General features: G+C 39.7%; 1 protein-coding gene across 8 annotated transcripts in view; it reads left to right on the forward strand.

Annotated features, from left to right (window-relative positions):
• The window catches only part of LOC124165227 (lachesin-like), an 878935-nt gene that overhangs the window by 681642 nt on the left and 182801 nt on the right, over positions 1-14492 (forward strand). For all 8 annotated transcript variants that reach the window (XM_046542522.1, XM_046542529.1, XM_046542528.1 and 5 more), the window contains one exon: positions 13930-14125. In XM_046542522.1, coding sequence (XP_046398478.1) covers positions 13930-14125 — 196 coding nt within the window. The remainder of the gene's footprint in view (positions 1-13929; positions 14126-14492) is intronic.

Raw genomic sequence — 14492 nt, forward strand, 5'->3', positions numbered from 1 at the left:
TTCCTAACAACCCTCGCCAATCCCCAATTGAGGCGACTTCCAGAGTAGAATGTAGACGTAGATGTAAACAGTCCACTTTTAATGTATTTTATTGTTTCCATTAATTCTAAAAACTATCCAGTGACCTCTGCTCAGGTTATTATTTTTCTAGAAATTTCATTACCTTTAATGACCGATATCCATTCTAATTAACGCACTTTTTGCGTTGTGCCCTCATTACTTTGACCTCTTAAGCTGCAGGTGAATATGCCTACTGTATGTCGTATTAACTCCAAGCAGAAGCTGTTATCATGAGGCAGCGAACTAGAAAAAATGTCATAACCAGCGCTCAAAATGGGGTAATTACGTGCTCATTGCATATTTTTGTGGGAATCTCTTATCATGAGAGCGACGGGTACCTGCTGACTGATTAAAAAAGAATGCACCCATCCAAAACTCATATCTCCTGAAAGCATGCCCGCGATAAGGCATTAATGATAAATTTTTTATCGTTTAACCGTAAAATTTAGCACAATCCACGAGTTAGTTACGCTATTTTGGGAATTGTTTATTTTTAGATGCAGCAGTTTCTGAGGGAGGGTTCATGAAATAATTTAAGTAGTCTTCTGTATATGATGAATATATCGTTAGAACTACGTTCTTAGTATATTTTAATGATTTAATGATTAATTAATTTTCTGGTGTCTCACAAAAAACACGAAGCACCTATCCATGCACATGAAATAAAGGGAATCCGTAATTCTACTTCACGTCGTCTAAGTCTTGTCAGCAGGTGGCATCATGTAAATATGTAACTATTTTGCAAACTTTTTCATTTTATAATGCACACTATCTAATTTCAATTCTCAATATACAATAAAATATACAATTGAAATACCCAATAGACAATAAAATATGCTAAACCAATGCACAATGATGTACAAATGCAAACTATTTATTCATGAATATTATTTGTTAATTTATTTGTATTTAAAAATCAATCCATTTTTTGTTTTTCGAAAAATTCCATTTTTAATCAGCCATCTTTCAATTTATTACATTTATTTCGTTTCTTGCCGTAAGTTTACTGGAATTAGATTGTATTTGATTAAATTGTTAAGGTACTGTTAAGTTTTGAATGAGTTCCAAAAAGACCGTTGAGCTGGGAATAAAGTGTTCTTACAAGCACATGCCAAGTTACGTCGCGAAATAAGAGTTGTGATATACCATTATATTGGAAAAAAATAGTTTTTTAAAAGATATTTTTTTCCTAAAACTTAAAAAAAATGTACTGAAAAGTTGAATAAAAGCTCTTCATGATAAGAAATACTTATTGCGTGACCATTAATACCCACCGATTCAGGGTATTCCGTAATCATATATGATAAACCGGAAAAGCCTAATCAGCACCCACACTTCATTATCTTAGGGATGAAAAACTAATTTTTTAAATTCTTATCGTTAGAGAATTTTATAGTTTTTGGAAAAAGCATGTTTGTTATCGTTTTCTATTATTTTCTACTTTTCAGCTATGAATCATGTAATCGATTAAACCAGAGCTGTCACAGTAATATCTGCCAAAACCTTTATTACTAGCGCCATAATTGATAAAAATGAAAAAATATTTTTCCAAAAGAAAATTTATTTATGCGAAAAATCCACAGAGAAAAAATCTGTGAATTTTTCGCACAATTGTGCATTGCGGGTGACTCCCGTAAAAGTTATCACCGTGGCTAGTCCCGGTATACTTAAAATTTATTTAATTCATTAAGGCACAGCGGAACAATATTTCGTATGTCTGGTTATTAGTTTTGTCACCAGATGTAAGCAAATTTGAAATGTTTCAAGTGAATTTTACAACAGGAAGTGCGTTAGAAATCAATTTCAAGATTCCATCGATGATTTAAGCAAACGGACGAAGCTAGTTAAGGAAAACCGTGAAATTGTCCATGAAGCCCTATTTCTCTTCAGCTCTTTCCACGTTTCTCACTTCTCACTGTATCTTTTCTTCCGTTTAAATTCTCTGTCTTCCTAAAATCAATTTCAACGTTCCATCGATGAAACACGCAAACAGACGGAGCAAGATGAGGAAAATGAAGGACTTAATTTCCTTCGCGATTTCACCGCTATCCGTTCGATCCATTGGGAGTGTTCTTGCCTCCCCTCCCAGTCCCCCATCCTGCTGTCGTCCGCGGTCGAATTTGCATACCTGTATTGCCTTTTCTTTCCGGGATTTCCACTCCTGTTTCGGAGTAAGAGGATTTTAAACCTGCATCAACACGCCGCCGCGTTCCTTCGGTACCTCGCGGTGACGGCGACGTCTGCTTCGGGCGAATACATCCCGCCCGTGACGGAGGAATTTTTAATCAGCCCCCTCCCTCCGGGGTTAGCGCAAGAGTGTGCGGCGGTTAGGTATGGTCCGCGGTTGACTTGAAGCACGGAATTTCACACGAAGCTTTTCGTCCGGGAGATCTGAGACCGTTGGAAGGTTGGAGGACTGGAATGTGGCGACAGGGGTGAAGCTAAGGCCACTAGGGTAGCAGAGGGCTGAAGAAAATAGGGGTTGGTGACGTGATGTCTGTAAAGGTTTGGGTGTGTTAGAATTTAGAAAAGATACTTTTAATGCTAAAAAAATTATATTTCTTTGCTTCTGAAGAATCTACCATCCCTGGCTTTTTTGTAAACGGCTGGTGTCCTAACACCCCCTGCCGCGCGCCTATTGAGGCGGCTTCCGGGATAGTGTGTAGACGTAAATGTAAAAAATACGCTTGTAATATATTTTATTGTTTTCAATTATTTTAATGAGCATCCACGGACTTCTGCTTTGGTCATTATACTTAATTATTTTTCCAAGAAATTCCACTACCTTTAACCCTGGAACCGTACACCGGGGCACTCAGTGCCCCTGGGAATTTTAACTTTGTCGTAAATTTTATTTGGCAACACTGGCTGCAGCCGGCTCCCGTGACTTTTACTTGACCCTTACGACCTTTCAGTTACTTTGTATTCTGTGACCGTGGCACATCGCATTTCTTTTCTGGAACGTTTTTGGGGCACTGAGTACCCCAGTGTACGGTTAGTGTGAGTTTTTATTCAAGTGTGTACATTTCGTTTTCGTAGATTTTTTGGGATTTTACCTAAGTATTTTTACACTGTATTAGTCATGGATAGGCTACGAACTGAGAAGGACATTTTAAGTGAGTTAGCTCGTTCCTCTGAGCCTGAGAATTTTGATGATAAGTCAGAAAGTGAAAATGAATACGACATTTTGGAAGATGATGTTATGTCAGACTTTTATTCACCCGACGCATCTGAAGATGAGTTTGTTCTTGGTGAAAGTGATTTTGAAGGGGAGGAAGGACAAACAACACATGCAAGAAAACGACCTAGATGAAATGAAGACACACAAGACTTGCAAATTGAACCAAAACACCTGGAAGATGAATATGAAGAATCAGAAACAAAATGCAGTTAAAAAAACGGTCCCCGAAAATGTTATTCAGTTAAAAAAAAGTGTCCTCAGGGGTAAAAATAAGTACCGTTGGGCTACAAATCCTGCTGAAAGAGTTGAAAGAACTAAAAAACTGCACCTTTAAAAGACTTGTATAGAAAATGTAAGGTTTCTTAATTCTCTTATTATATTTAATAAAATATTAAAACAAGTAATTAAATATATGTTTTTTGCAATAATTTGAGGCCCAAATACCGCGTTTTCAATGTTTTTTAGAATAAAAATAAGTTTTTGCATTTTATATGTTTTTTAACTCTTAGGGGCACTCAGTACCCCAGTGTACGGTTAGTGTAACAGAAATGGAGGTGTACGGTTGCAGGGTTAATTACCAAGGCTCATTCTACTTAGCGTACTATTAGCGTTGTAGTCTAATTACTTAATCAGATTGAAAAATGAAACAGTCTAGTTAATGCAGTGCTCAATGTTTTCTAAGTGTTACTTATTGTTTAGGTGGAGAGGTAGCAGCCTGCTGAGAGCGCTTTGCTGTTTACCAAACATTCGAGGGCTCACATCAGAGGCACCTCGACTAACTCGTGGTGCTACCCAAAAGAGTTTTTCAGAGAAAATTAATTTTCAGGGGTTTGAAGAAAACAACGGAGGCTAAAGGGATGTGTGTTAGGTTGCAGACATTAGATGTATTGAACTTAAGCAATTTAAATGAAATATTCTCGTAAATGCAGTGCTCATTGTTTTCTAAACATTACATTTTGTGTAGGTGGAGTGGTAGCTTCCAGCATAGAGCGCTAGGCTGTTGACTAAGTAGTCGTAGGTTCGCATCCCAGGCAACCACAACTCAAATCGTCGTCGTGGTCAGTGACCAATCGAATTGGTCTCCTTTTTCTGGAAGTCAAAGCATTACACGCTTGCGGCTTAGTCTGGGGTAAGCCCTACCCTCAAACATCCTAGCTAAACTTCTTGTGCAAACACTTATTTTGAATACCATACATCCTACAAGAAGGTTCATTTATATTTAACGGTATCCAAGAAGAGTTTTTTTCCGACTTATTTGCGGGGAGTGGAAGGAATTACGGTTGATTGAAGTGAGGAGTGTTTGGTTACATCCTGCGTCTTGGAATTAACAAAAGAAGTACGAAGCATTCAGTTTTAAGCAGTTCATAAGGTTTATACGATAAGCATTACATTGTGTGTAGATGGCATGGTAGCCTAGTTTGTAGAATACCTGGCTGCAGACCTAAGGTTCCCTGAGTATACATTCCAGATTAAGATCTTCATCGTGTGAGGTGGTTGATGGAACTGGTCACCCTATCCTGAATGTGAAAACTTTAAATACCTAAGGTTTAGTATGAGGCGAGCTTTACGCTTGTGATCCTTGCCAAAGATTTTTTTTATAACCCATGGTGAGTGAGGATATCATGTGAATAACTGAAGACCTCATTTATATGTTGGGGTACCATGTCATTTTTTTTGTTATTTATTTTATTTATGATATTTCGAATTTTAGTTCTCATACTATGGAATTGCTTCATCTAAAAATATTTTCCAATTTTTATTGTTGACCATGGCATACATTTCATTATATACAGTTAATGATTGCAATCATTCCTATTCTTTTGATGGGTTACCAAGATTTTGATGTGTACCTATAAGTAAAGTGGAATTGCAAAAAAGGAGTGAATAGTTATGCAATTCTCGTAATATTTTAATTACTTATCTCAAATACAATATCATTGAGTCGAGATCCACCTTTCTGTGCATGATTAATCTTACTACACCATATTCTGTGTCCTCCGTTTCTCCAATTTAACCATAGGACAGAAAAAATGTATATTTTCTGACCCAAAATAGAACTTTCCCTGGAAAGCATAATTCGTATAATCGCCAAAGAGAAAAAATCTGAGATGGGATATGTTATAGTTCCATCTGTCAAATCGGATATATCTGCGTCATTACACATGTGTGAACGCATTGAAGATTGAGGGCTTACTCAATGAGAAAAACTTTTTAGTGGAAGGAATCAATAACAACCGGGAAGAATATTACAAATGTGGTATGTAAAGAATATTCGATGAGTTGAAACAGTGCAAACAATTGGAGTCCCCGCAAGGAGTCAGAAAATAATATTCAGCTTTAACATTTTTGAACTGAATCTTCAAGCCCAGTAAGCACATCGATATTTCGCTAAAGATTTCGTTCTCCTATAAGTTTGGATATATTAAGGAGGTGTCCGATAAAATTCCATTTGAGGACCTTCGTCTGATATTCACATTTCTCAGATTTTTTACCAGGAACTTCAAGGTCTACGAACTCCGCTGCTTTTTCAGGAAACGGGAAAATTTTCTTTGCTATCGAATGCCTGATACGAATTTATTGAGTATCAAAGGGTATATCATTCTAAAATCTTACATTTTTTGCTCATGGTGAACTATTTTAAAGCCAGCCGTTAGACAATGCACCGATCGCGGGGCTTGCTGGCTACAGTAGTAATCTAAATATTTACCTCAGACCATAAAAAGAAAATACATGTACTTCTAATTAGTAGAAAATCTTGGAATGGGAGATAATTAGAAAAATTGAGTGTCTAATTAAACTAAGCTAATTTTACGGTGGGTAAGGAGAGGCAGATTTTGCATGAGATACGGAGGAGACAGAAAGTATGGATGCAGTGGGTACTTAGCGGGCAGGGGATGTTGAAAGCACTGTTAGGGGGTAGAATGTTTGGTAAACGAGGGAGACGAAGGAAGAGAATAGGATTTTTACATAGATTTAAAGGGAGTAGGCCTAACAATTGAAGAAGGCAGTTCTGGAAGGGAATCTCCAAGACTACTTCTTAAGTACTCCAAGGATACCCACCTGAATAGGTAGAATACTTTAATAATATCCAATAATATCCCCTATGATGAGGAATAACTGTTATTTTAATTTTTGCTTCATTTTCGACTGTGTTTTTTAAGAAAATACTCTCAATAAGATAAGGAAACAGAGTTCATCGGACGATTTGTTTTTATTGATATTTCAATATATTATTTAAGCTCATTTGAAAAAGTTTGAAATGATTTTGATCAATTGTCGAAGGAATTATGACGGTAGGACGGAAGGAGCTGCGATGAGGAGTGATGCATTTTATTACCCATTTGCTATATAATATAGTTTGAATTGCCGGCCTAAGAGACCACAGGTCACCAGACAAGGGCCTCTGTCTAACTGAGAGTTCATTTTCTATGAATATTCTATTATTTTTCCGCCCCTTCCGAGCGATAGCTACAGCAATCGCTGAATTGATGACAGTTTACGCAATTATTTTTTCGCGTTGGCTATAAGAATTGAAATGCCATCCCTTTTTCCATGACTCGGCACCTTCCTTTTTCCGGCTCTGAAACCATCGCTGGTACCGTCTTTCAGCCAATCAAAACGCACGGCTCCTAAGAGCGAACGTGGCGCCACGCTTGGTTTTTAATAGAACAACAGTCGTGTGCACGGAAAGTAACGAAATAAGCGATGGAAAGGGGGACGGTGGGAATGACTGTTTGATCCAAAAAATGATGAGTAGTAGCGATCACTGTTCCGTAAACAGAAGTATGTTTTAGCTTTCGTAACTGCCACCGAAGAGTGGAGTTTTTTTTTTCGATATTCAATTTTTTGCGTGTGTGCGTGCGACGAGTCGTCGTCAATCTCGCAGTCAGTTGTGTGTGGAGGTTATAGTGAGAATGCGTGGTGCCTCAGCCTCTACGGCTGCCTCAGCCCCTCCCCCGCCCCCCAAGTGTACTCAAGTTTCGGCGGAACTGCAGACAAGGAGGCTTACTGACTGAAGACTGACTGATAAGTGAAACTTCCCCCATTATTATTCACTATTGTCACGATATTGTTAAAGTTATGAATATATATTTTTTGAATGTTTAAAAGTGCAATATATTTCTCTGGTCCTTGGGGTTATAGCTGTATGAACATCGTTTCATTTTCATCCCGCGACAATCACTATTTCGGTCTCTGAAAAGCTATCGCTTGAGCTATTATTAATTAAGGTACGGAAAAAAAAGATCGCGTGAATCAGGCTTAAGTCTCACATCACTCTTACTCATCGTTTCTGCGGCCTACATATCGCAGTTTCCAGCTCCATTTCTTTCGATTCCAAGCAACCTTCTGCTTCTGTAGCCTCGCAACCACTCACGCACGATAGCCGTCATTTGCAGCCACGTTTTTGGGGAAAAAGCTCGGTCCACTGTTAAGGGAGAAGGTCATAGACATGGTGACCCCCCGCCAAAGTGCCTCGGGCCCTTTAGTAAGTGATCCTTGGGGTCGGGTGCTGGCTAGGTGGAGATTTTTCGGAGGGAAAGGACTCGGGGTGGAAAAGGTTGGTGAAAAAGGACACGAGAGATCTCATGGTTCCTCTGACGCCGGGATGGAATTCAAGGAATTAGAGCGGGAGGACCAAGAATGAGGGGAAAAAGACCCCGCGCCGAGTGTACGTCTTTGGTCGGATGGAGAAGTTGGAATACCACCGCATGCGAATAGGCACCATTCCTTCAGCTAAATTTCGTTCACTCCACGGGTAATAAGGACGCTGTGCTGTCGGCGCTGAGATTAACCCGGCGAATTCACATTTTGGCCAGTGTCCACGCAGATTATAATATTAAATTATAAAAGATAAAGTGGATATCCACCGATATTAACTTTTCTAGTTTAACCTTGTGACTGAAGACATCAGGAAGGTTTGAAAGTAGTTTTGCTAAAAAATTTAATGAAACTGTGAACCTACGATATAATCTATAATTTAATATAAATATATCCCAGTGTGTACCATCCGGACACATAACCTTCAATTCATTCAGTGCCTTCTTATTTCATCTGCATATTTTTGCGGAGTAGCGTCCAGCCCAAATTATCATCGTTTTTGCGTCAAAATGGAAATCAATAAATATAATATTTCAGCTAACACTGGCCATAGCTTTGATTAGATAAACTGCTGTGCTAAATGTAAGTAAGTAAGTAAATATTATTTACTTATAATATAAATGAAAATAATATATTACAGGGAACTTAGGTGAAAATCCATATGTTTCAGAATTCATCCCGCGGATGATGTCTATTTTTTAGTGTTAAAGACATTGATAAAGTTACATTAATGCAAAGAAGTATTGATGAAACTGCCGCAATTATCTTTCGCATACTTGCAATTTTCTTGAAGGTCAGAAATGAAGGTGGAAGACCCCGAGTTTGTACGCCTGAGGTCTCTTGGAGTGGTTGGAATACCACAGCATACGAATGCCATTCCTTAAGCTAAATTCCGTTCCTTCTGCGGGTAATAAGTACGGACTGCTGAAAATGGGATGAACCCAGTGAAATCACATTTAACCGTGTAACCGTGCCTGCATTACATCTGCGTGTTTGCAAAGCGGCATCCGAATGAAAGAATCAAATTTCTCATGCAAAATAGAGCTTTTTAACTTTCGTTGCTGTCAATGGTGCGATGGATGATTTCATGAGATGTTTTATTATTTAATTTATTTTATTTTAATAAAGAGGTACACATACAGCAAGACTGTCAATTTAAAGTACACTTATTAAAAAAAATATTAAATAACTAAACAATAATTATTAATTACAAATTTAAATAGAATAATATAGAAAAAAAACAAACATTTATCCGGCTATCTAGTCATTTTTGCTATAAATATGTTGATGACAGGAGAGTAACATTTTTAAGTGTCAGAGCAAACGGATCAATATCACCGGGGGGAGAATTAATTAGAAAAGAAAGTCTTTGGAAAAGTGAGTGCTTAATTACAGATTGTTTTTTAATTGCGGTATTTAGGTAAAAAAAATTCTCACGATATCTCACTTGATTTTATTGTTTTTTTTTCGCACCTAGAAATGAATTGAGGTACCGACATGGTATTTTCCGTGTCACTCCGAAAGATATCCATTTTCAAATGCTCAAGAGATTCTATTCTAGCGCGCAGCTTCCGAGGTTCTAGTGGCTCCCAATTAAATTCGTTTAAGATCTGGGTAACATTTTCTATTCGCTTGTAGCAGTTCTTGACGAATCGAGCGTTAACGTTTAAGTGTCTCTACGCCGGATCCAACGTGCTCTCTACATATTCAAGGTGTGACCGGATGAATTCGAAATAAGTACCTCTTTTAATTTTTATCCGAAAATCTTTCCACGGCACGCTTGTAGAAACTTAGCTTCATCAGGACTCTACCACAGATATTTCTCCTATTTGTTCCTCACGATAGTTTCGTTGTTATCGTAACGGAATGCGTTAAGGGGAGTACGGTCTGTCGCCCCATCTGGCGGGCAGTGTTTTGTGTTTCAATTGTTCTCAAAAAGAGCACTCAATCAGGGATCGGGATGTCACTGAAAAGTCTCCACCACCGCCGGGTTAAGAATCCGAGCTTACTGGGTGGGAAGCCAGTATTCTGGCTATGGCACTGGCTAGATAAAATTTGACTAACGATTATAATTTAGGTGACGATATCTTCCCATCGTATGCATGTCAAAAGCCTGTGGATTTCCTACACATGTCCTATGTCTTCCACGATGGGTAATTACCCCACAAGATTACTCCTTTGGTGGGGGTTGCCATCCGATGCAGATGGCATCACAGGCAAACAAAAACATCCAAACATCAAGGCAGGGGTATGCACCGAAAAGTATTCATTAACATTACCTAAATAGACAATCAGATAGCAACAAAATAGAAGTCAGCAGATAGGAAGGAAGGTAGTAAAGCATTGCCTGGACGTTATGCATAGAAAGTATCTGAAAAATGGAAAGATTCGATGCCTTACTGAGATTTACAGGGATCGTATGGTAGAAGAAGCGATGAAAAGTAGACTAGAAGAAAAAACCATGAATAGGGGCAAAGGCCTCCAGCTAAGTGAGGCGTGAAAGAGCGTAGTTAAACACAACGTATGGAAACCCCAATCGAGAAAGAACCAATCAGTGCCCACTTGAACGGCAGTCGGTGATATACCGACAAGAACTTGGCTCCACATTCTAAGGGTTCTGGTTGGTGTGGTGGCTAGAGTGTTGGCCTCGCACCTTGAAGTCAAATCCTAGCGGTGGCCAAAATTTTTCAGTGACTGCCCTTGGGGTGCCTTGTTAGGGACACTTCAAGTAAAGCACTCCGTCCGTCAGATGGGACATTAAGCCGTGGTCACCTTGGCACCTGTTAAATGCCGATTAATGCTGACACCGGGTTTCTATCCAACCTTCCATTCCTACCGTCCTGTATGACGAAAAATACCTTAGCTGTCGGTCGCCTCCTCCAAAGATTATCCACCGCATTTCATCCTCCCCTGAAGGTGATGGCTGACTTAGCCGACGAAACGTTTGGATCATGCTCACAAAACAATAATCGGTGGGAAACCCGAGAATTAGTTTTGCAAAATATAAATCGTTTTAGCAAAAATATTTACAGCTGCTTAAATTGCATATCAAATCAATCCCTAATAAAGAGTTATAAGAACATATAAAATCGTTTCAGACTTGACTTCGTCGAAGTTCGACATATTCGTGCGAAAGATCCACAGAGAAAAAAATCATTCGCCTTGACCGGGATTCGAACCCGGATCCCCCCCCCGGATTTCCGATCGAGTGCTTTTGCCAGTCAAGCTATCGAGGCGTCATTCTTCGCTGTGGATATTTTCGGACACTACCGGACAAGATGTTGCTGGACTGGTGAGCATTTGATGCCACAAGCAGTCCAAATCGTGCGCACAGCGCCACAGCCGGAGAGCAGGCCCGGACATAGAACACAAAGAGGTGTTCGCTCTAGACTAGTTAAAAGTATACCGGGACTAGCCGCGGTGATAACTTTTACGGGAGTCACCCGCAATGCACAGTCGTGCGGAAGATCCACAGAGAAAAAAATCATCCGCCTTGACCGGGATTCGAACCCGGATCCCCCGATTTTCGGTCGAGTGCTTTAGCCCTACAGAGTGCTCTACAAATGGTTTTTTCCACACTGGTTTTCAAGATTTTCCTTGAAAAAATGGCATAACATGTTGGGTACTTGGTCGGTAGTTGACTTCTGAATAAAGTGTGGAAATAACAATTTGTAATTTTCATCATGGTTTTAAAAACACTTTCAACTGTCGTTGTTAGAATGGAAAGAACGCGGTGAAAACCCGGAAACCATGAGAGCAAATGCCTGTGATGGATCTGTTTTCGAGAGTGCCTATGTATTGGAACTGCCAGGCGGGTCTACTCCCATCTGAGTTGAGCCAAATCTTTTTTTTTTCTGCATCCGCCTTGACTTCCACCTGCATGCGTCGTCGCGTCTCTTTTGTGTCCGAGTGTCTCGTCGGAGAGGGAATCCACCTTAAAGCCTATAATCCGTCCCCTGGCGGCTGGCCTTCCCATCAGGGGTCAATGTGTGCACCCAGGGAAGGTGTCTGATCCTAAGCCCGTCTGCCTGCGGATTTGGAGACTTAGGAAGGACGACCGACGCATACCGGCGCATCGAAAAGTTCTTTCGTTTTATTCGATTTTCTCTTTTGCAGACCTGCAGCCGGGCGAACGCGCTGTTTCACTCATATATTAGGTGGACAGATTGTGAAGTCAAGGAAAACTTTTTCCCTTCGACAGAAAGATTCTTCTGGATTATCAGAATAACTAACTGCCTGCCGTCTACAGGTCTGAATGATACCAACGAATCGTTTATATTTCGTGAGAAAATGCAGAAAATAAATCGGTGGTATTTAAAAGAGGCATATTGATATTGAGGATAAAAAATAATAAATGATACCAAAAAATGTGAAATTAATGAAAAATACCATTTATTTGTGTTTGGCTACCTATTAAAGCTGAATGGTTGCTTAAATATCAAAGCTATTAGATTAAGTTTCCATTGTCACATTAACCGCGATAAACACCGAAAACTCGAAAAAATGTGAAAGCATAATTTCAACTGTTAACTGGCTAGTCTGGGTGAATCAGTAGGCTCACGGTAACAGCAAAAATTACTTGCATCTATTGGTGCGTCTATTTAAGGTTGCTGGTTGAAAGTTATGATTTTTCAGCTACGGTTATACAAAATTTTGTGTATTTTATTGGTGAGAACTATATTGGGAACAGTCATCGACATTTTAAATTTTGAAACGGTTGCTAAGGCTCAGGAATGATCCTTATTTTTAGACAACAAAGTTTTTCAAGGCCATTGGTGGAATAAGCGGGAGCCATTTTACACTAATTTTTAACTGACCTTGTACGTGTATGGCCAGGGGTGGATCCAGGATATTTTTATCGGGGGGGGGGGGGGGGGGCACAAGGGTCTCACAGGTCTTCTCATACTTCAGATTAAAAACATTCATTCATTTATTGAGAGCAAAAAAATAGAACAATTACTGTGTAAAACATTCTCTTTATTTTGATATGAAAGTTATTAATATTAAATTAAATGATTGAGGCTCCGTAATACACAAAATAAAACTAAACTAATGATAGCCGTATTAAAAACGTCGTGTATTTTTTAAGCACCTGGGGGGGCACGTGTCCCCCCAGACCCCCCATCCCTAAATCCGCCAATGTGTACGTCTGTTTTTCTGCAGGTTCTCAGATGAGTTACTCATAGCATCTAATACCATCACATTTTTTTATTATTGAGGCCATTTCTAAGATAGATCTCTCTTTTCAACTTACAGTGTTCTTATAATGAATCGCATATTAGATAATAGCTAATTATACAGATATAGATTGCCGTTTTCAATAATTAAATATATCATTCGTGTAAGGTCCTAATTTGTCATGCACCGACTCTGACAACATTGTTTACACAGGAGTGCCGTGGCTAAGTATATAATAAAAGAATATCACCTTAATATTGTCCGCGTTTATACGATCGAAGTGTAGATGCACGAACCGAGTTGCATCTATGTTAGTTGCCCAGCATTATCTCCTGCCTTAAATCCACAAGGATAACATGTACGTTTAGAAATATGTGTTAAGAAATACTTTTATAACACAAAGCACTATTTCCCTTTATAACCCACACAGCCCCCTAACGTGGCAGAGCTGGGCCTTCCACTAATAGAGATAACTCAAAGGTCTATGATTGACGGTCGTGTGAGCGTCTTGCGCATAGGGGCGAATTAAGGTCACTTTTTTAGTTTCACTACGTTCCTAAGCGCCTTGGTGTTATGCAACACCATTCAGCTATGTTGTATTTTATGCCCGATGTGCATAGTAGCAAAAGTAGCCTTAAGATATGCATAAATAATTCTACAACATTTGTTTTAAGCTGGTCTAAGAAAAACTTCCACTGGAGACCCACCTTAAATATTGCCATCTTTTCAATTATAATAAACCCACTAAAATAAACTCAAAATTAATTGCAATAAAATGTAACACCAACCACCCAACCCATTCCACCTACCATTCTGAACTCTCCCGTTTCCTTTTGTGGAGATTGCAAAGTTTTTTCATGGTTTCACCTTGATCAATATTCTTCTTTCTCTCTCTTCTCTTTGTTGTGTAGATGGGCAACCTGGAGGTGGTGATCCCTCCGGACATTCTGAACGAGGAGTCTTCGGGGGAGGACGGCGTGGCGTTGGAAGGGGGGTCTGTGCGCCTTCGGTGCAAGGCCACCGGCGTCCCTCCGCCCTCGGTCACGTGGCGACGCGAAGACGGAAGACCAATCGTGCTGCGACAAGAATCCGGACGCGAGAAGCAAGGTAAGGGCCGAATTACCCGGGACCCAATGATAACCAGTGGCGGCTTTGCCGGTAAGGACTCTCGGACGCCGCCCCTCCCAAAGATTTGAAAAAGGAAAAAAAATAAATACCCATTCAATTATAATTATACATCTAATTAACAAAAGTGTTTTTTTAATCGCATGCATCGAAAATGTAGGGAAAACACGCAAAAATAGCGCGAGAAGTTCGCATTTTTAGCCGCGGGGCGCTGGGCAGAATGTCCCAATCCATCACCATGCAGTTATATGAAGAATGGTAGTGGTGGGGGCTGCTGGTGCTATGACGCGTCTACCAATAAGCTTGTGCCTTATATGCTATGTGCCTTATGTCTTGGGACGCCGCGCCG

The sequence above is a fragment of the Ischnura elegans genome, chromosome 9 (genome assembly GCF_921293095.1).
Source record: "Ischnura elegans chromosome 9, ioIscEleg1.1, whole genome shotgun sequence".
In the NCBI taxonomy this organism is placed as follows: domain Eukaryota; kingdom Metazoa; phylum Arthropoda; class Insecta; order Odonata; family Coenagrionidae; genus Ischnura; species Ischnura elegans.